The sequence below is a fragment of the Octopus sinensis genome, linkage group LG2 (genome assembly GCF_006345805.1).
Source record: "Octopus sinensis linkage group LG2, ASM634580v1, whole genome shotgun sequence".
NCBI lineage: Eukaryota > Metazoa > Mollusca > Cephalopoda > Octopoda > Octopodidae > Octopus > Octopus sinensis.
Window position 1 is genome coordinate 100,292,187 of NC_042998.1, and position 24,003 is coordinate 100,316,189.

Below are 24,003 nucleotides of genomic sequence, written 5' to 3' on the forward strand. Positions count from 1 at the left end.
CAGCAATTTCAGGGTTGGAGTAAGTCAATTACATCAACCTCAATGCTTAGCTGGTACTTATTGTGTCGACCCTGAAAGGTGAAAGGCAAAGTTGACCTCAGTGGAATTTGAACTCAGAACATAAAGCTGCATGAAATGCTAGAATGCTAATTAATGATTCTGCCAGCTTGCCTCCTTAGTTTATGCTTAATATTGAAAGTTGATTCGCTGAGACAACAGCATCTCTCATTTGCAATCTTATCTACATATTCCATTAGGTGAAAAAATATCATTTAGCCTTTGAAGCTTAGTTACAGAGAAGGGAAAACCAGGAAAAGTTAATTCAATGATCCAGTCTTCAATAAAGTGATGCTATTAATAATAATGGTCTCTTACACAGGTACAAGGCTACATATTTTGGTGGGGAGGGATGCAGTCAACAACAAAATACTGAAAGGCATTTTGTCTGGCACTTTACTGATAGCTTTCATCAACAACGATTATAATAATGACTTTCAATATTGGAGCATAATCACAAACTTCTGTAGACAGCATTGTTAGTTGAGTGGGTTTTTTAAAACTTATTTTCATCAACTCAATACTAATGAATGGCAAAGCGGATCACAATAGGATTTGAACTCAAAATTTAAAGGGAAGTAACTAAATGCCATAAAGCATTTTGTCCAGCGCTTTACAATTTCTCCCAGGAACGACACTTACACATCAACAGAGCTGGCAACTGTTAGGTTTGAAAAATATCCTAAACCACTTTAGTTTAGAATCTTGGACCCATTTATCTACACCCACATGCTTCTGATTTACAATAAAATCAAATAACAGCAGAACAGTAGAAGAGGGAGCAGATAACATTATCAAGTTATAGGACTGCAAATTTGATAACAGACCAGAGTGTTTAGAATAAGATTTCAACATAGACAAAAAGTTCTTTATAGATATCAAATGCTCATAGTGAGCCGAATTTAAAATTCATTTTCCCATTACAAGAAATTCCATTACTCTTAACAGAGCTGTTACAGCTAATGTTAACTGCTATTCAGAACAACAGTCCAGAAATGCATGTGTGTATGTGTTAATATATTTTGGATGTATGTGTGCATTTACAATACATCTTTTTCTTTTATTGATTAACACCTAGAAGGTAATTCTATCTCGTGTGACCAGGGCGTGGAAATACAGTGACAAATAGTAGAAATACTAACAACAATGCAAAAACAGTCAATTTAGTAGATAAGCTGTAAACACTCTCTTTCAGACATAAGATTATACAGCAGTGAAATAGCATTTCACAAGAATTCAAATTTTGAAAACCACTCTACCCAGAGGAATACAGAAAGAAGGAAATGTATAAAATAAAAATTACATCCTGACAGTGATATACTCATTGTTGGAACATATACAGTTGTTAAATTCCTCATTGTCACAATTTTGAATGAGGAAAGTTATGTGATATTTATACTTACACACATCTGCTATATGAAACAGTCACAAGAAAACCACTTTGATATATTACAATGTGTTCATTTGTTTGTTGGTTTTACATTTGTTTTTCCATTCTTGCATATTAATGAGACACTGTTTTACAACCAGATGACCTTCCTGTTTTTTCAAGATTTTTATTCAACTTGTTATGGAACGGGTAGAGCTAACTAATATTTTGTTGGCAGAGAACTGTTGACTATTTGTAGCTTAGTACAGAACGTAAACATTAACAGAAACCCACATGCACACACAAACCTATATAATATACATACATATGTGTGTGTGTGTGTGTGTGTGTGTGTGTGTGGTGTGTGTGTGTGTTGTGTGTGTGTGTGTGTATATATATATACTTTTTAATAAAAACCAAAAAAACTTCAATCATTACTCAGAGTTTCATGTTCATATGATCACAACTATCTGACAAATGCTAATGTGAAGCTGTGTAACAGTTTGTGAAGATATTTCCAGCTTTAATAAAAGGCATATTACTCTACTGTTTGTACGGCAGTATTATATTTTCCACCTTATTTTGCATTTATGTGTTTGTGTGTGTGTGTGTGCATCATTCTGCATATCTTACTGAACATAGATGTAAGGCAAGCAAACAGCAATATTTGTCTCAAGAGAGCATCTTCCATAGATGTATAGTGCTAAAAAGCACTAAAATATATCAGTAGCAGATGAAAAATATCTAGCAGCTGTGGTAGAATTGTTAAATCTAGATTTCTGCTTCATTGTGCATCACCAGTAGTAACTATCTACAAGCAACTTCATACTTAGACAAATTTAGCTTTTGACTAATATAGAAAAACAGTGATAAACGAAACAATGATGTCACAAATAGCCATCAGGCTGAATAAAAATTTGTTATTAGTAACAAGAGCAGTATTACTTCAGAATAGCATTTTGTTATCTTTTCATCTACTACTGATATACTTCTGTGTTTTTAGCTCTGTTTGTATGAGATGCTTTCTCAAGAGGAATAACACAGTTTTATGGCTTTCTATAGTATATCCACCGAAGTGAGATATACAGAACCATATTTTGAATTAATATTGCACTTGTTACTAATAATGAATTTTTACTCAGCCTGCTAGCTATTTGCAGCACCAGTGGCTTGTTAAATAAATTGATTTTCTATATCAGTAGAGGCTAAATTTCTCTAGGCATGTGGTTACTAGTAGATATTTGCTGCTGATGACATTAAAAGAAGCAGAAATATCAATTTATCAATTCTGCCATTGCTGCTAGACACTTCACATTTGCTACTAATATAATTTTGTGCTTTTTAGCTCTATTATCTATATGAGATGCTTTCTCGAGATGGATACTGCAGTTTTCTGGATTCCTACAGTATATCTATTTTAAGTGAGCTATACATAATGCTATTTTGAACTAATACTGTTGTTATGGGGGTAATAGTAATAATGGTACACTCCTCCCATGTGATGAGTGGTATATGCAAGTCATTATGAATAAGGTGAGATCAGTTAGTAGAGAGAGAGGGAGAGAGAGAGTATGAAGTAGTTGTGTCTTTATTGGTCTAACAACTATACTGCTATACCAAGGTGGGCATTATAACAATCCGACATTAAGGATTACAACAACTGCTCCCACTTAACAACAAATATATGTGTGTGTGTGTGTGTGTGTGTGTGTGTGTGTGTGTGTGTGTGTGTGTTGTGTGTACACATACACACACCCATCACAAGACAACTGTTTGAGGAAGATATTTTATATATAATAATCAAAATTAATCAACAAAATTCAAAGAGTCTACTAATGGTCAATACTGGCAAGTTAACTCAGTAAAAAAAAAAATGTTAGTATACTGTAAAAAAGAAACATATCTAAATATTTCAGGTGGAGCTCCGTATTCTTTGGTGAACAAGCTTTTATGTTTGATTTCCAATATTTTATAGGTGACTCAAGATGACAAGCTGGCAGAATGGTTAGCACACTGGGGCAAAATCCTTAGCAGCATTTCACCCGTCTTTATGTTCTGAGTTCAAAAGCTGATGACATTGACTTTGCCTATCATCTTTCCAAGGTTGATAAAATAAGTACCAGTTGAGTATTGGGGTCAATGTAATCAATTTAACTCTTCCACCGAAACTGCTGGCCCTGTGCCAAAATTTAAACCAATATTTTATATGTGACTCAAGGTGGCAAACTGGTAGAACTGTCGGCATGCTGGGCAAAATGCTTAGTGTCATTTCATCCAACTTAATGTCCTGAATTCAAATTCTGCCATGGTCAACTTTGCTTTTCAGCCCTTCAGGATCAATAAAATAAGTACTAATTGAGCACTGGGGTTGATGTAATTAATTTACCCTTTTCTCTAAATTGTTCTACCAGTTTGCCACCTTGAGACAAATTTCCTTAACTGTATGTGACTGTGAGTCTGGCTAATGATTCTGATTGGCTAGTAGTTAAGGAAATTTGTCTAAATGTAATAGTAAAACATTACATACCTTTCGAGGTGTCTGTTTATCTGTTTTATCATAAACCGAGATACCTCTATGGCTAATGCCAAGCCACCATGGAATGTCTTTTTTATCCTAGAAATTGAAAGATGGAAAAAAAATAAGACAGACAACTTAAATTTAGTCATTATTCTTTAATTTTTTTTTTTGCACCAGCATTCAACATATGACTTAAAGAAGATGAAAAAAAATTAGTTTACTAAAAGAAGGAAACAAAATTAAAAGATTAAATTTGATATACTACAATTATCACTATTACCACAAAACTCTGTTTTATGGACATACTAGTCAAATCCAGCCTCTCCCACTGCTCCTACAAGGCTATCCTAAAAACAATTGAAATCATTGAAGTTTCAAAGCTGTGAGATAATGCATGATTAATTCACAACAACGTAAATGAATAAGCATTACATTTAATAGAGTAATCTGAATGCTAAAGAGTTAAAGTCCATTCTTTCATATTTTGGATGGACTGGTCTGACTCACAGCCAAAGTCCATCAACCAAGTTCTGAGTTAATATATATAGATCTGTTAGGGTTAATGTCTTTAGATATGAACAAAGTGTTTTAAAAAATGTGTTTTTCAACCTATATTTGCTAATTTCAAACACTAGCAATATAGGGTATAAGCACTTTGGTACATTCTCACCCTATATGCATAGCTTCACTGGAAAGAGCAGGAAAGATAAAGATATAAAGAGAGAGAGTGTGGTTGCTACAATTCCACTAAGGAACAGGATAAAGAAGAGAAAGTTTAACTGTCAGGGGAAGTTGTGTGATCTGTGTCAATGTGGTTATTAGATATGAACAGAAATAAAGCCATTCCAACTGAAGATAAAGTACACAGACACTATAAAAAAAGAAGAAATTGTTTGAGAATTAAACATTCAAAAATCATGTATAACTTACTTTTACTTCATAATAGTGAATACCATATGTAGGCAAACTTTCACATATTGTCATGTAACTAGAAAAAATATATACATAACAGAGTCAATACAAACAAAACATTTTGATGAAATATAACATTTAAAACAATACTTTTGTGGATTTAAAGAACTTTGCGTGTGAATGACTGACAATAATTTGTTAGACTGTGACTACACACATTATTATGATTTTGCTATTAAGGAGCAAATATACAACTAGTAAAACAATCGAACACAAACATGTAAGGGTAAACTGTAATGTTAGACTGCAGTGGTTGCTTCAATTATTTTTCACGTTATTCCTTGATTACATATACATTCTCAAAGTTGTTGCTGTTTAGATCCATGTCAGACCTAACTGATAAGGCCTCCGATCAAATACATTCTAGATATGACCATCCGTTTTGTCCTCCTAGCATTTTACAAAGGACTGTATTATCAAAATTTCATTTTGTTCTAAGGTAATAAGGATGTTAGTCAAGAGATTTAGCTGCTATTTTCATGAGTGAGCACATAAAAGCTTCGTATTTAACTAATATTAGGATGGCTGTAAAAGTAGACTACTTGACCAAATACTCTTTGGTATTTAGTTACATCCCTTAACATTCTGAGATCAGTTTCCATCCAAGTTGACTCTGCCTTAAAATAAGCACCTATCAAGTACTAGAGTCAGATTCAATGAACTGTTCCCACTCATATAATTCATTATCAAGAAGGAGAAAGTGAACAGAGGAGATAAGGACTCTGCATGCTGCAGTGCATGCAACTCATCTAGGGGAGCATTAACTGCAAATAAAACCTGTTATAGAGTAGACAGGTTTCTTTACTGTTGTGGCAGACAACCATTTTAGGGCTGGGTAGCAGAATAAAAATGCACCAAATTCATGTGATTAGTGGTAGGAAGAGCAATCATTCAAAAACCATGCCAAATAAGAAAGCTTATATGACAAAAAAAGATTGGTAGTTTAAAAAAATTTTTTTTTTAACCATATGTGCCAGTCACAAAGGGCTAGGGCTACAACAAGCAAGGAGACCTTGTGAGATTATCCAGCCCCTGCCAGCAATGAAAAACAAATATATAACAATGGTAATGATTAACGGTAATGGAATACAGAAACGGTAGCATACTGTATTAATGTCTTGTAGTATTTAATTATGTTCCAGATAAATTTGACAGCAATAAAAAAGACTTCATCCCAAATCACCATTATAGTTTTAATGTCCACTTTTCCATGCTTGCATGTATTGGACAGAATTTATCAAGATTTTCTATGACCAGATGCCCTTCCTGTTGCTAACCTTCTCGTTTCCAAGCAAGGTAATATTTCCACAAGGCCTGTTATGTTTTCATAGAAGATTGAAAATGAATGACACTACTTGTATGGTTGATACTCCTTTATAACTACCACGCGATGTCAACACAAGGAGACCACCCCATTGACATTTCATATCAAAATAAAGCAAAAAGTGTCCGTTTCATGACAGTATCATTTTCAACACAAATTGAATTATAGTACTCCAGCACATTGAACTGGAACGAGCACTACAATTCAGCAGCCAAGAACAAAAACAGGACAAACGTTGTAAAAGAGTGGAAATATGAGGGTGATTGAAGGGACCTAGCATAATATGTAAGTGTTGGATTTTTACCAAAAGTATGTGAGAACAAAGCTCACATTCAGAACTTTCAAATGATGTATAATTGTCTACAGGAAAATAATGTATTTTGACATGAAAATGATCAAGCAAAAAGTGGGTTTTTGCATGATCAAATTGTGCTTGTTGCCTCTTCTATGGGGCTCTGCAGCGATACCTACTTTTATGTTAAAATGTGCCTCTTTTCAAATTCATAAATTTACAGATTTAAGTCACTGTTACTAGCCTAGCACATAATTGCACCAAATATTTTATGTATTAAGCTTAAAATCAAATGTAAGTGTGATGTTTATAACCCTTTCCTTAAAAACTTTAAAAATAAATACTGGATATTCCAGCATAGAGTAAAGAGTAGTAAAGGTGTATGGCTTAGTGGTTAGAGTATTCAGTTCATGATCATAAGGTTGAGTTCGATTCCTGACAGTGTGTTGTTTCCTTGTGTAGGACACTTTATTACACATTGCTCATATTCACTCAGCTGGCAAAAATGAGTTGTACCCATATTTCAAAGGGTACATTGTCACATTCTGCATCACATTTTGTATCATGTGGAATCTCCCTGAGAACTACGTTAGGGGTACACGTGTCTGTGAAGTGCTCAGCTACTTGCACATTAATTTCACAAGCAGGCTATTCCATTGATCAATACAACTGGAACACTTGTTGTCATAAGCAATGGAGAGCCAAGCCATTCCAGTGAAAGAATAGAGTAAGGAGTAAGGTAGCAGTGAATCAAGCATACAACATGGTACAGATTTCTGACTGAATTTCACTCCTCTTGTTTCATCTACAGCTTTAGGAAAAGAACATTATAATGAACGTCACAGAAATCCATTTCCTGCATCTCTAGCATATAGAACATTCATTTAATAAAAAAAGGATCAATTCTGGTTATCACCATTTTACATTTAAAAAACAGTAACATAAACACACAATCATCTACAGCAGCTTTTTCATGATGGCACAGATTGTGCAGTTGCCAGTTCTTAGGAGTAACTGTCTTCTGAGATGGATAAGGGGCCGTGTATCCCTTTCACATTTACTTTTGTTGCAGTTTCTACAGCAGGATGCTCTTCTTATTACCAACTACTTTATAATGCATGTCAGATGCATTTTATTATGACACTGCACTAGAGAGGTTGTCTTGTCTTCAGCATGACCAAAGCATTCTCTCTGTATTATCTCCATATATTTGTTCAGGAGGAACAGATTGAGATGGTGATAAAAATAGGGAAAGAAGAGAGCCAGAATCATAGGAGCAAGAGTAATGGAAGTAGGGAGTGAGAGACTGAAAGACAACTATATGATTGATGGTTGATGGTAAAGAGATTGGTTAGAAGTAACATAACTGAAAGGTTAATGGGAGGGAAGGAGAGAGAGAGTGAGAGAGAGAGCAACATGATGATTGCTGATAGAGACTGAATAGAAGCAACAAGAGCAATGTGATGGAGGAAAGAGAGGATTGGGGGATAAAGGGAGTATTGAAAGAAGGAGTGATAGATAGTTATGAGGATGGGTGGTAGTAAGAAAGTGAGTGTAATGCTTCTCAATAATGAGTGATAAGGAAAGGAGTGAAGTGAGAGAGAAAGAGCTGGCTAACAATAAAGGTGATGGAAAAGAGGGGAATGAATAAGGACATCAAATGCAATGATGTCCCTCACTACAGAGGTGACATGATAGGTGGAAGTGAGAATGGCAGTAGGTATTTTCATTCATAAGAAAGGGTGTGAGTGACATATGTGAGAGTAACAAAGTGGGGGGTGGGGTGGTAGATGAAAATTTGATTAATATTGTTGCAATGGCTGAGAGTAATGGAAAAGAGAGTGGAAGAATGATAGACAGCAGCACAATGGTTGTTGGTGATGTAGATGTTATACAAACCAATCTCCATCACCACCATCATATTTCATGTTCACACACACACACATATCTTAGAGGTACATTTCCATGATTGGTTGTGTAAGATGCAGCTTTGGAATTCTGAATTTCATGTTTGAATACAGTATCAGAAAGTTTGTCATTGAACACAGGATCGTAACAAGGCCCCACTATCATTATACTCATCATCATATCTATGTATGTTTTCCCAGCATATCACTACTTGTCATGGTCCTTTGTCATCTCCTTCGTGAAGTCCAGGATCTTGAGATAAGATTTTACCATTTCTACCCATGTTTTCTTTGATTTTCTTGCAAGCATCTTCCTTCTACTTGCATCCTTTGATTCTTTTTTTTTTTTTTTTACCAAACTATCATTCCATATAGTAGCATAACAAAAGACTTACTTAACAATAGAAAGACCTCTTGAAGTGCCTTCGATCTTTTGATAATGGAATAAAACACGCTCTTCACTGAAAAATGAAAAGAAAGATGCAGATTAGAAATGAGCAAATCACATGTTTTTAAGTGTTTTCTTTGAGCATATAAATATACATACAGACACACACACACACATAAGCGTGACTAACTGTTTAACTTTCTACTGTGTTTTGTCTTAGCAATACAAGTAAAATTGTAGTAAAGATTGTTTGTCTACATTTAGTTCATTTTAGTGCATATGAAATGAACATGCTCAGATTGGTAATATATCTTGTGGTTGGAAAATATGCAACTTAATTCGGTTGGCTGATAGTTGAGTGTATATCTGATGTCATTCAGAAAAAGAATTTGACCAAATATTTAGGCATAGTGGTAGCAATGGTACAGTTTGAAATTGCATGTCTAAGAAAAGTTCTATACAGTAAACTAAGGGCATCATGATCAGCACATATTATCTATGTGTTAGGAATCGATTGGCTAATCATAGACATTTCTGCACAATAATGACCTGATGCTAACCTTTGTAACATTAGCTTCCTAGCCTGGAATTTTCTCTCCAGTTCCCCAATAAATTCAAATTAAAACATCATTAACGTATTAGAATTACCATGGACAGCCAGTCTTAAACTCCTTTGTGGTGGCCTGAAAGAGTATGATGAATAGGAGGGGATTGAGGAGTGAGCTTTGATGGACTCTTACCTTCATATTAAATTCATCACTGAAATCATTTTACTGAGTTCCTCTTTATACATAGTTTGTACAGCCTTCACAAGTCATTTGTGTATGCCTAGTTTCCTTAGTGACCACCAGATCACTGAACATGGTACTCTGTTAAATACCTTCTCCAAGTCATTGAATGCCAGGCATAGTGGTTTACTCTTAGCTAAGTATTTCTCTTGTAGTTGCCTCACAAGGAAGCTTACATCCATGGTACCTCTTCCGGGAACAGAACCCAACTGTATTTCATTTAGCTCTACCCTGTTACAAATTAATTGTACTATGACTTTCATAACCTGATCCAGTAGTTTGATTCCTCTACAATTTTTTTTTAGTCTAGTAACAAATAGAGGAATCAGTATTAAAACTGGTAGTATCATATATTGACGAGTCAGAGCTGATGCTTTTGTATACTGACATTTGAACTCAGCTCAACAAGACACTAACTCTATGTCACTACCTCACTTCATTCAGCTTTGGGGAGTAGATACCTCAATTTTGAATGGAAAGTTATCTGTAATAGTTATGTAAAGAGTTAAACATCATCTTAAAGATTGTGATTCATGAAAGTATGAACTTTAAGTTTTTGATCTGGACCATTTAAACTCTAAGGTTGATGTTAAATTTTGCTGTTAAGCAAAGTAATGCCAAGCAAATGATATAATTTGCCTAAGATTTATCACTCACTGACTGTAATAAAGGTCAAAACCATGACCCAAAGGTTAATAATCATCTCAACTTCTCAATAAATCCATGAACTCATAAATGAAAAAAAAAACTCTTGTAATATAATATTAAAAGATTTTACATACCAGTAACCTAGAGAAGGATGTTCTTGTAACGTTCGGGTTGGGACAACATATAACTTTTTCAAATCTTCACGAGCATTTTCCACCCTGCAGTAATATATAAATTGATAGATTAATTATAAAAATACCACCATACTTAAACAAAGCAACAAAAAATTATCATTATAGGAAAGAACAATTTAGGTTTCAATTACATTCTGAAAGAGGTCATGTTGGCCATTTACAAACACATGCACACCATAGCATTTCTTAGCGTGAGATATCAAAGTTATAACCACATACCAGTCATATGAACACATAATGTATTAAAAATATATTATATATTATATTTAAATATACAAAATATGAAGTATGACAGTTTAAAGTTAAATATTTAATGCATCTTACGATCGTTTCACCAAAGTACTGTCTTTATAATGGAATCCAAGATTGATAAACATTGATAGGCAATACTTCCATTCATCAGAGATGGAGAGGGTGAAGTTTGTATAATTAATCAAATGCTATTTTTAAAATATGAAAGAATATATGAAAAGGGTGTTTTTTTTTTAAATATAAATTAAAAGTTACTGGCTTTGATTTGCGTAGGTACACTTTTGTATAAAAATTTTTTGAAGTCTGTATATCCATCCTTGGGAAATACTCCACAGTAATCCATAATTTTGTGTAATATGTATCCCGTATTTTATCTTGCATTCCATATGTGATTCATAGATGTAGAAAAGCATAAAGAGTATATATATATATAAATATATATATAAGCAATAAAGGGTTTAGCAACGAATTGCCTTACCACATTCTCTCTTACCTGTTTGTGTCTGCCTTCCAATTGCTGTTTTTACTGAGATCTCCCTTTTTAGTAGAAGAAATAGCTATAACTCTTTGACTGCTATTTCTAAATTCGGTATGTGGTAAGGCAATTCGTTGCTAAACCCTTTATTGCTTAGTATTACTTAAATTTTCCTCGAATGAGGCTTTTACATGCCGAAGACTACTTGGTGTAATTGATAATTATTCCAAATTAATTAATTTCACCCTTCATTATTACGGATAACTATATATATATATATATATATATATCATCGTCATCGTTGTTTAACATCTGCTTTCCATGCTAGCATGGGTTGGACGATTTGACTGAGGACTGGCAAACCAGATGGCTGCAACAGGCTCCAATCTTGATCTGGCAGAGTTTCTACAGCTGGATGCCCTTCCTAATGCCAACCACTCCGAGTGGTCAAAGTATTGTGTTTATATTTGTATTTGTATAACTGGAAAATGCCAATTAAAATTTTAAAATTTAATGTAACTGTAACATCCATTTACTGTAGATTAGATGTGCACAGATTCGAATTTCAGGAAGACCTATTTAATATTTGTCAAATATATAATTTATGTTGTGTAAAAATGCGTATACTCAAATAATTATAATTATCTACCAACTTGTTTGTAAATATCTTCTTATTTTAATATCACTACTAGGAAAAATAAATAGTTGCTAATGTAAATCCTTATTAGATCTTTTATGATATTTAAAAGTTTTATAGAGCCTATGTCTACATGTTGATAGCATTTCCAATTGACAATTTATTAAATTATTTTGTCTATATAATAATATATACAGTGATTCTTTTGTACAGAGATGGCAACTAGAAGATTTATGTGGCTGAGTCTATTATTGACCAATCTAATCTATAGTTAACTTTGCTTTCTTTAAGTTTGTGTATATAAGTAGCTAATGAGGTAGTATTACTGGTTATATTCGGCTTAAAAGAATGTATGTGTGCTAAAAATCTTTGTTTAAAGTTAACAGAACTCCCTATGTATACCATACTATGTGAATTATCAGTTAATGTAACAATGCACTTGTATATTACGTTAAATGTTTGCCTTCTAAAGGACATAATTCTTTATTTTTACATGAGCAATTTATATTTTTATATTTCTGTTCAGAGGTATAATGCCTAATATCATTATGATTATTTATTATGGTGTGTGGTATTATCAGTGAATTTACTGGAGGATAATTTGTCATAGAGTTAGATATATTTACTATTTGAGAATTATTATTGTTATTAGCTTGTAGTGTTGTATTACCTAAGGCATATTTTCAAATGTATGATTTTTAGAATTACGCTGGGATTTTGTTACATCTATATTATAGCTACGTGTTCTCATATTCTGAGTATTATATGGAATCCTAGTGCTACTTCATATTTTGTTATTAGTATTGTTATTTTTGCTATTTCTAAAGCTATTTTTATATTTATTAATTTTTCTTCTATTAGAACTGCTGATAATTGATCCTATGTTTGGCACTGTAGAGAAGATATTTTAATTGATGATCTGTTAAAATATGTGGTGATATTTATGATTACTAGGAAAGCATTTTTTAACTACATTGAAAAACTTTTTTGCTAAACCCCTAACGTTTAATGAAAATGGAGGTGTATACCAATTAATTTCTCTCTTTCCACTGTTATTGGTTAATTTATAACATTTACATATTGATTTAGGGATTTGCATATCTTTCAGAGAGTGTTTTTTGTTATTATTATATTTAGTTCCTTGCCTATCATGATGAGTGGAAGTATTGCCTATCAATATTTATCAATCTTGGATTGCATTATAAAGACAATACCTTTGCAAAATGATCATAAGATATGTTAAATACTTAACTTTAAACTATCATACTTTATATAATTACATAACTATATATATGTATATGTGTGTGTGTGTGTTTCCCTTGTTAACAATAAACACGGAAAAAATAGATAAATAGTTACCATGGTAGCATAAAATCACACAAGTAAAAAGGGTGTAACTCCTTGTTAGAATTGCAGAAAGTAGCTTTGAATAACATATATGCATGTACAATGACATTTGACTCATTTGTGTACACTTGAATATGGAAAGACCTATTATTGTGGAAGACCTTTCACTCACCTACAACAAACACCTTCTATAAACTAGCCCACCCCTTTTCTATTTTACTCCTCAGGAAAGGGACCTCTTTGGTTTTGCAAGTTACAAGGCAACCTCACCACTGCAGGTGCCATGAAAAAAACAGTGAAAATATCTGTAGAAACCATACTAAGGTTGTGATGGTTCTCCAGTTTAAAAAACCAGCTAATCCATAACAACATGGAAAATAGACATGAAAATGATGATGATGGCATGTGTGTTACAGACACACCAACATATACATACAAAAACTCAAGAATATAATCACACATACTCCAAATGTCTTTAATCATCCCTATGTCTTGAGATTAACAGTAGCAGAAATTTTATTTTTTAGAGTGATATAAACTTATTTAATGACAGTTAAAATTCAAAAGCTTACGTTGTAAAATTTCCATAAGTTATTTGCAATACATAAGCCGCAAGTTCAAATACTGTTTCACTATTACACTCAAGAAGGCCCTGCAAAAGAAAAGAAAAAGTCAAAGAAAGGCCAAATGGTCATTGTGTATGAAAAGTTGAATTTTCAATAGGCAATGTAGGTTTGCTGAGAGTTTAATTAAACCAAATAGCAAATAAATAAAATTAAGTTTTATTGCAAAAAAATCATTTTATTGAAAAAAAAAAAAAAAAGTAACTTGGGGAAGGAATTAATCTATGCATTGAGTGTTAATGGTTAAATATAAAAAGGAAATGGTGATTGTTAATTCTCTTTTTCAGATTGTGCAAACTATAGATAGGTGGAAATATGTAGCCAGATGTCAGCTGTATGGAAATAAGATGTCTGTCATGGGACACACATACCTTAACACCATATCAACAATGGCTAAATTATGAAAAGCAAAAATATTTATTATTAACAGATAAACAATAAGGGAACATGTCGAGTAACAATAGATAAAAACTGTATTGAGCTTTTACAAACTTAAATAAATTCCCAGCTTGTATGAAAATCGGGCCTTTTTTTTTTTTGCTTTTGATCTTATAAAATGATTATATGGCTAGATTCTTCACTTTACAGCTCTTATTAAGTTGTGGCAGGCTCAGTTTTTGCGTGTGTGTGAGAGTGTTTTTATGTCTGTGTTTATCCCCTCCCCACCACTGCTGGTGTGTTTACATTCCTGTAACTTAGCAGTTCAGCAAAAAGACACCAGTGGGATTGGTACATTCAACTAAAAGTTCTTCAAGGTGGTGCACCAACATGGTCACAGTCAAACAACTGAAAGCAAATTTATCAATGGCCTGACATAATACATCACAAGCAAAATGGTCACACCTCTTAACCATTTACAATTAAGAGTCAAATGAATTTAGGTTTAAGTTGAATTGGTGTCTAAGTTAAGAGGTTAACTTCTATGTTACATTGAAAATAAAAAGAGAAAATCTGTCCTGACAACTCTGTCTAATATATTTTTAGGTGCAGCAAAATGTTCATGGTTTCCTCTTATCACTAACAACTTTAAGGGAAACAGCAGGATCATAGGAAACCAATGATGGAATGTTAATAAATATTAAGTCTAAAAATTCATGAAGTAGAATGAGTTAGTTTGCCATGAGAAACAGTGTGAGATCTGCCATTACATGAACACATTGTGAACATTTAGTACTTGCATTTTGTTTTTTCGTAAAGTCCATTTAATATATCAACTGTATATAATCACAAAAGAGAACAAGTCTAAAAATGATATCAAGTCAAATTTCTTTTAAACTATAAAATAGAAATAAGACAATGGTTATAGCAAAAACTCTTTGGGCTAGATGTGGCACAGATTGATTTTCCAAATAATGCTTGTTAGTCCTTCTGACTGCCAAATTAATTTTTCTTCTGATCATTTATGATACTATTACAGAGGTTTTATACCCAGTATAGGCACAGCTGTTGTTGTGTAGTTATATAGGCAGAGGTGGGTGTGACTGTGTGGTAAGAAAGCTTGCTTCTCAACTACATGATTCCAGGTTCAGTCACACTGAGTGGTACCTTGGGCAAGTGCCTTCTCCTATAGTACTAGGCTGACCAAAGCCTTGTGAGCGAGTCTGGTAGACGGAAACTGAAGAAGCTCATCATGTGCATGTGTCTATCTACCACCACCACCACTTGACAACTGGTGATAGCTTACTTACATCCCACTAACTTAGCAATTCAGTAAAAAGAGACCAACAGAATAAGTAGTAAACTTAAAAAAGAATATAAGTACTGCGGTTGATCTGTTTGACTAAACCCTTCAAGGTGGTGTCCCAGCATGGCTGCAATCCAATGACTGAAACAAGTAAAAGATAAAAGAATTCTTTGCTGATCTTATTTATGTATGTTTTTTCCACAGAGACCACATGTACCTCAACAATAAAGGTTAGCCACATTGTTTTCTAGTTGACTGGAATGTACAATCTACACAAACAATCCAGTCAACATAACATTGTGCATTTTCTCTACTCAGTAGCAAATAGACATGTATCTATATTTAAGCTTAAAGAGAGAAATTGAAGCTAATGTCAACTAAATATTTTGTAGTTTCTTTCTTGGGGGATCTTAATAAATGCAGCAGAAACTTTGTTACAAAAATATGGTGTATACTTTAGTAAAACATACCTTATATATAGCTTGCTTGGCATTCAAATAAAACAGTTCTATTGCAGGCTTGTCGCGAAGATGTGCTATAGATTCCACATAGAATCTAGTAAAATAAAAGAATTACAATAAAATGACTGAAAAACAATGAACTTCAACACAAAATTTCTTCCTTTCTTTTGACTAGAAAAACAAAGACCTTATATTTCAATAGTGTTTGAAAGTAGCACCAAGGAAAGTATTTGGTTTTAACCAGAAACTAGAATTAGTTTGTAAAACTGACTCCTAAGTAGTTATCACATTAGTGCACTCTCTACATTATTTATTAATGTTACGGTGAAGAATAGACTATGGGTGACATATAATCACAGAAGTAGCATTTGAAGAAAGCTTTAGGATCTCAGAAAAAAAATTCTTTTTTTAGGATACTGACATATCAAATGGATATCCTCTCATATTGATTGAATTTTGAGAGAGTTCTATGGCAGCACTTATTAAAAGAAATGCTGTCCATGGCAATGACTAAGAAAGAATTTGAAGTCCCAAGACCAAGAATTTATTATTCAGAATTGATAATAGCAATAGTAAGCACAGCAAATATATGGTAAAAACAATTTAAATTTACTATTCAACAGCAATAAAGTGTCTCTGACTGATCAAGATAATTAGTATACATTAGCATTATTCAGAATTTACAGTTGTAATTATCAATGTTGCCACCATCACAGTCCTTTGTCATCAGCCAACATAGTAACAGAGAAAGAAATGACTAATTTTGCTGCTAGATATGTAATTTTATTTTTGGCATGCTTTTCTTTTCTTTCATGTCCAGATGCTTTTCCTATCACCAACAATTTTACAATGTGGACTTGATGCATTTTATCATGCCACTAGCACTAGAGAAGTTGATAGCAGAACTAAACAGTCCTTCCAACTTTCCCTTCATTTGTTCTTTCATCAACCACCTTACAGCATGAGTAGCTGCATTTTATTGTGTTAAAAGTTCTACACACCCTTTACATCTTTATATATATAAAGTAAACATTGTCAGTTGATTAGGGAGCTCACTAAAAGTTATGACATACATTTATATTGATTAAATATTATTTTACAAGATAAATGGCAATCATTCTTTACAGACAAAATTTTTTAAAGTGATATCTATATCATTCATCAAGGAATAAAAAGGCAACCCCTGCAACTACTCATCTGAAACAATTCAAACTGAACATTATATCATCTTCAGCACACTATATTTACAATTTAGTACAGTGGAGAGCTTTAAAAGGTTGTAAAAAACAACTCTTCTTTCTTCTAATAGAAAGAAAAAAAACTGTTGTAATGCAAATACAGTCCAAATAGCAACATTATATTGCTTCCAACAAATTATCCATCTGCCTTAAACTTATATAATCATCCAGTCCTCGTCTTACCTCCTTGTGTTTTGGATCAGTAATGAGCATTTCCTTAATATTTACTTCCCAAAACTGTAATAGTTTAAATTCTTCCCCAATTATTAACATGTGAGTTCAAGACAAACCATATTAACATTACCAAACTATATTTTACAGATTCAGAAGGCCTGAAAAATGTTATGAATACTACTCAGAATTGAATAGGAAAAAAAATCTGCTCTTGAGACTTCATTTTTTTCAAAGCCCTTGTTTTTACTGCAAAGAATATTGAACAAAACATATTTCTCAAACAGTATGTAAAATGCCATCTGTCTATGTTCTATGAAAAGTCACTAGAATTCATATCTAATTTCAAAAATTTTATTGTAATTTTCATTTAAACTGAAAATTTGCACTCAAACTTTATCTCAAGTTTACTTTCCATCTCTTTATAAATTATCATTAAATAGTAACAAGTCCCCACTTCTAGTTACAAGCCTTTCTCTCTACAAAACTAATTTTCTGAAAGCTCTCTCAGTTATTCAACCTATCAATGCATACTTTTCAGCTGATTCCATATAAGTTACATTAAATGACTGCTAATGTTAACTCAATAGTACTACAGTGTATTTTGTAACCAAAGAAGTAACACCGATATAAACTCAAAAACTTTTGAGTGAAGGATGTAAGCACTTAAATTGAGCCATGTATTTATTTCAGCAACCACAGTGATAGTGTATATGTATAGCCTACTGGTTAGGGTGGCTGACACTTGATCATAAATCATGGGTTCAATTTCTGAATCAGGGTGTGAACTGTGTTCCTGAGCAAAACATTTCACATGTTGTCCTAATGTACTCAGCTGTAATGAGTACAAGCTGAGTGCAGTTCTTTCTCTCCCTTCAGCCATCACATCCTGGATGTTCTGTGGCATTAAAGGTGAGGGGACAAAATGATAGTCTATGTCTACTTGTAAACTACATAGACACCTAAAACAATTAGTAAAAGCCAATGATGTGAGTTGTATTTAGAGGAATAAAAGGCAATGATAACAGTGCTGTGATCTGAACTTAGGACATTGAGATTTGAAACTAAATGCTGTTATTCATCTAGTCTGGCATCCTAGCTATCTCCAATTTCTACTAAAAATAAACTAAATCTTGAACATCTTTATCATATCATATACATGTTCAAAAAAAATACAGACATCTCTGGAAACATTGATTTGCTCTCAATGGTACACAATTGTGTAATTGTTTCTTAGGTATTTCAATATATCTAATGTTCTTTGATTATAAACACTAGTGTCATAATAATGGAGATGCATTTGAGATGTGTAGATTACTGGTTATAGTCAACTGTTCAAACTTAACAATAATTAAATCATATTTCAGAATCAGTCAAAGAACAATTCTTAAAAAAAAAAAAATTCCTGTTACACAGTTGCACATTGGCAACATTGATGATATTGTTTTTAAATTATATAGAAGCTTGTCTTTCTATTGTTTTCTTTTTTTCTTTCTTTCTAAATATACTTTATAGTTTTCTAAATTCAAGACGCAACCAAACATTGAAATATTCCTAGAATGTCAGCACAAGCTAACAACAGAGGAATTTCTGCTGTACTGAAGACTGTAATGGCAACACAGCTGAGTAATCACATGCAAAATTGTGTCCTATTTTTATAATCAATACACATTATACCCAAATGCCAAGATATAAGGATTCGCCTTTTATTACATACAAACCCTTTTCCCAATCTTCCATAAGTATCATCATCAAAAAACAGGTTCCATATATATATACATACATTATGCTTCTCTTAATTTGAAATGACAATCCTGAATTCAATTTTATTCCTAGCCCAGGGCCTGATGACAATAAACCTGTTCTCTAGATTATAATACTCATGAATAAAAACAAAAAAATAAATATAATCAACCTTCTAATTTCCTTTTTTTTTTTATTGTTATTATTCTTGGTTCTCTCTATTCCTCTCTCTCACCCTCTCATTTCTGACTCACTGAACATGAGTCCGGCAACAAAAGGATCAATTCTAAAAGGCTTCCCACACAATTTTTCAGGAATATTTTTGAAACTATCATTTGAAATAGTTGATACATTGACAAGCAGTCTGTCGCTCACTATACAATGAACATGTGAAAGCTATCCAGTAATTGCATTTTTGTTCATACTATATTTCTCAATGTTTTATTGCATTTGTATTCACTTTCACAAATTTCCATATTCTTTTTAAAATGAAAGAAAATATATAACTTTCTCTAACAAGATATTTAGTTTTAAAACCTCAGAGCATAAATATTATCATCATCATTATTCTTGGTAGTGAGTTGGCAGAATCATTTGCAAATCAGTCAAAATACCTAAGAGCATTTCTTCTAGCTCTAAACATTCTGAGTTCAAAACACACCAAGGTCAATTTTGCCTTTCATCCTTTCAGGGCAGATAAAAAAAATTCCAACCAAGAACTGGGGTTAATGTAATGAACTAGCCTCTCACTTCAAAAACTGCTGGCCTTGTGCCAAAAATTTGAAACAATTATTATCATTATTATTAGGTGGTGAGCTGGCAGAATTGTTAGCACAGACTGTCAGTCTCAACAATCTGAGTTCAAATTCAGCTGAGGTCAACATTGTCTTTCACCCTTTCAGGGTTGATAAAATAAGTACCAGCTGAGCACTGGGGTTGATGTAATCGACTAACCCCACTTTCTAAAATTTCAAGCCTTGTGCCTATAACAGAAAGGATTATCATCATTACTGTTATTATGATTTAAGGTGGTGAACTGGCAGAATCATTAGCATGCCAAACAAAATGCTTAGTGGCATTTTGTTGTTCTTTATGTCCTGAGTTCAAATTCCAACAAGGTTGACTTTGCCTTGTATCCTTTCAGAGTTGATAAATCGAGTACCAGTTGAGCACTAGCACTGATGTAGTCGACTAGACCCTCCACCAAAATTGCAGGCCTTGTGCCTATAGTAGAAAGGACTATTATTATTATTATAATTATTATTATCAGTATCATTGTTATGTTTGAGTAGCGTCAGTTGGTGTAAAGATGTAGTTAAAGCAACTTCCGCAAAAAGTTATGTAAATTGAGAAACAATAGTGGAATTTGAAAGGACAGCACCATCTGGTAATAATCAAAGTTTCATTAGAATTACCCCAAATTCATTTTATTGTCCATTTCATGCCATTGCATCTGTAAATTAATAGTAGATTCTGCCATTATATGATACACGTTATTACATAAGGTCATACTAAACAGAATTTTCTAGAAGCTAGCTAGTCAGCAAAACTACATACATAGTAAATATATGAACAAGAAATCCTCTGTGTGTGCATGTGTGTGTGTCCATCCCTAAGGAAAAAAAATATCAGCAGTGAGAATAGCTGATTCAAAAATATGATTAAAAAAAAATTAGTAGAATGATGAAAAAAACAAGAATGTAGATCAATAGTTAAACAAAAAGGAACAACAGAGAGAGAGAGAGAGAGAGAGGGGGGACAATAAATATTGGTTCAGAATCAAAATTCTAATGTTTTTTGAGGACTAACAATAAACTGCATTTGGAAATTTTGTGTATTTGCCACAGACCATAGACAGTAAACATGACAAAACTGTCAATTTGCATTTAAAAATATTTAAAAAAGAAACGTAATGGAAATGGTTAAGTGCAAGCATAACAAAGATGATGATGCTTACAGTGATATTCCATAATATTTATATATTTACAAATATGTGCTGGTGTATGGCCTAATGGTTAGGACACAGCACTTGCAATTACAAGATCATGGTTTTGATTCCTGGACCAGGTACTTCACTTTATGTTGCACTGTGATCACTTGAACATCTGATATGTGGCATATTGTGCACCTGTACAGACAATATGAATTTGGTGGAGGGAGTGAGCTAATGTACAGCTCAAATATTTGATCACTATATAAGAAATTGCAGAACCCTCATTTGCCATCTATGACAGTAGAGTCCACAAGAGTTCATTATGTGTATATGCTAGATTTCACATAATATTTCAGTTATTCCTATTATTTTGATTTCCTTCTACATAACTTATATAAATGTTAATGCTTATTTAAATTGTAATGTATTATAACACTATTTTTAAAGAACAAGTGTGGAATATAGTAAAACTACTTACTTAATGCCTAGATACAAAAGTAAGAGAGAACGTCGAGAAAAATCATGGTCCAATACTTTCTTGTCGAGATGAAGCCAAAAAGTGTTCCCTCTGTAAATAAAGAAATTATTTCATTAACACTACTGCATGGTAATACATAAAGAGCATAAAATAAGTTACCAACAATAATTAGATTAAGCAACACACAAAGCTAGAGCCGAAATGAAATCATCTTAGAATGAACATTGTTTTAATATATTTTAACATATTTTAATATATTAGATATCTGTTGATGAAGAATAAGTGTTACGGCCAATAACTTTAATGCATCAACTTTTCATGTCTATTAAATAAAATGAGCCATATATAATCCCTCTTCATTTTGAACTATTTAGAAGATAAATTTCCAGCTTCACTTGTTTTAATGCAAGAAGATGACTATAGCATTAGACTTAAAATCATATAACAGAAATAAGTAGTTGGTAGAAAGGAAAAGCATACAAAAAATACAAAGTAATTTAGAGTTGGTTAAATTTATGAAAGTACAGTTTATCAATTAATTTAGTATTGAATTTTTGAGGTAACTCCAAAAAGAAAATGGCTCAAGTAGGGAATCTCAAACTGACTTGAGCCAGATCTCTGCTCTGAGTAACTTTTTCCCGTCTCCCCATTAGTTTCCAAGTCCCTAAAAGATGGTCAGAGGCGATGCCCTCTTTCACTAAGCTGTTTAAAAAAAAAAAAAAAAAAAAAATATCTAAAAGACAACAAATGTCTATTTTCAGTGGAATTATTAGAAAATCAGGAACATAAGTTAACAGATTTGGGTTTCGGCTCAAAACCCAAATATGAGGGGGGGGGGAATGAAATTGATGAAATGTCTTAGGTAGTTTGCAGTAAACTAGTACACATTAAACAAGTGTTACAAGTTGATTGGTAATGAGATAATAAGAAAACAAAGATGGTGAGATTGTAAGATAAAGAGTTGAAAAGAAAGTAGCTAATGTAAATGTGAACAAAATATTTTAGGTAAGCATTGGAAAGTACACTAATCTATAACTTGAATCAATGTATCATTTTACTAGAATCACATAGCTGCCCTATTAAGTGTCAGTTTGTAGTTATAGATTTGATGTATCCACATCAGACTGACACACATCCTATGGTTCTGAGGTTCTACCTAAAGATCTGTGTTCCGAATACTTCTCTATTTGAAACGTGGGTTCCTTAAAACAAACATCACTGGGTGGTGGTGTTATTATTTAGGCTTGAGACTGCCCTGATTGAGCAGGCCTATGATCATTTTGCCTTATTGAATATATAGGAGACTAGACTGTGCAATGTCTTTCCTTTTGTAAGTTGTGTAAGGGTGTTATTTTAGGGAGATTTGGCTGCTAATCCAGCCAGTCAAGTAACTGAGCAGAACATCAATCATAGGCTTTTTTGGGATACTCTTTTCAAATTAGATATCCTTGTAGTTACACTATTCCTGGCATCATTGTTTATGTTATTACAGGTATGACTTGAGATTCTGTCATGCTAATGAACATCTCTTTGTGTGGCTATTTGATAACTGATGTCTGAGAATATTGAATTTTTGCTTCACTGATTGCATGTGGATGAATGGTTTGTGAAGGCAAGGCTTGTTGTCTATACTTAAAAGTCTTCATCTTGGCTAGTTAAGTCATGCATGCCTATGTATTCAGGAAATTTATCAGTTCAACCCCAGGCTTGGCTCAGGAGCATCATGTGTCATGATGAACAATGGAAAACATAACTATAAGTTATCAAAGAAGACCTTGCATTTGATAACATCTTTTTTTTTTTTTTTTATCTACAGTGTTCACTCAAAGTAATGCAAACTAAACTTAAATTAAGTAGTTGTTTAGAATACAGGTCCAACTAGAGAAGTCTGTCAAGCCAGCAAAATGAATGTTAATGCATATACACATATGGAAAATGTACTAATGAAGACAGAAACTGAGCAGAAATGTTACACTGTAATATAAGAAAAATAACACATAAAAAATGAAGAGGCATTATTAAGTCTTTATGCAAAACATCACATCTAAAATGAATTAGATAGATAGGTAAATAAAGAGATAATAATTTCAAATTACTGACGCAAGGATACAAATTTGGGGATGGGTCAAATTGACTAATATTTGACTGGTGCTTTATTTTGTCTAATCCAAAAGGTTAAAGGACAGAGTCAACCTTGTCAGAGCTTGAACTAAAAATAAAATAGGATGTAATTAAATCCTCTTCAAAAAAACAAAACAAAACAAAAAAACAAAGAAACCTACCTAAAACCTATAAAATAATTTTTTGTGTAAGAACAGCAATGGAAAATAAAGGAAATGTTTCCAAAGCCACAGAGACACAACTGAATCAGGGATTAACTTCTACTGTTATTTAGCTCCAGTCAATCTTGATAGAATTAGCATATGATCAAAGGCATACTGTAACTATGCCACCCATTTTTTTAACATAGCATATCTAGGATTAAATCATCCAATATCTTGCTC

General features: G+C 32.9%; 1 protein-coding gene and 1 long non-coding RNA gene across 12 annotated transcripts in view; one reads left to right on the forward strand and one right to left on the reverse strand.

Annotated features, from left to right (window-relative positions):
- The window catches only part of LOC115232686 (FERM domain-containing protein 4A), a 383,772-nt gene that overhangs the window by 139,880 nt on the left and 219,889 nt on the right, over positions 1–24,003 (reverse strand). For all 11 annotated transcript variants that reach the window (XM_029802713.2, XM_029802715.2, XM_029802716.2 and 8 more), the window contains 7 exons: positions 21,500–21,589; positions 15,946–16,030; positions 13,741–13,820; positions 10,398–10,481; positions 8,835–8,900; positions 4,875–4,932; positions 3,954–4,040 (listed from right to left, as the gene is read on the reverse strand). In XM_029802713.2, coding sequence (XP_029658573.1) covers positions 3,954–4,040; positions 4,875–4,932; positions 8,835–8,900; positions 10,398–10,481; positions 13,741–13,820; positions 15,946–16,030; positions 21,500–21,589 — 550 coding nt within the window. The remainder of the gene's footprint in view (positions 1–3,953; positions 4,041–4,874; positions 4,933–8,834; positions 8,901–10,397; positions 10,482–13,740; positions 13,821–15,945; positions 16,031–21,499; positions 21,590–24,003) is intronic.
- Positions 7,050–20,841, forward strand: LOC118761040. Its single transcript, XR_004997120.1, has 3 exons — positions 7,050–7,212; positions 10,601–10,605; positions 20,813–20,841. It is a non-coding gene; the product is annotated as an uncharacterized LOC118761040 (long non-coding RNA).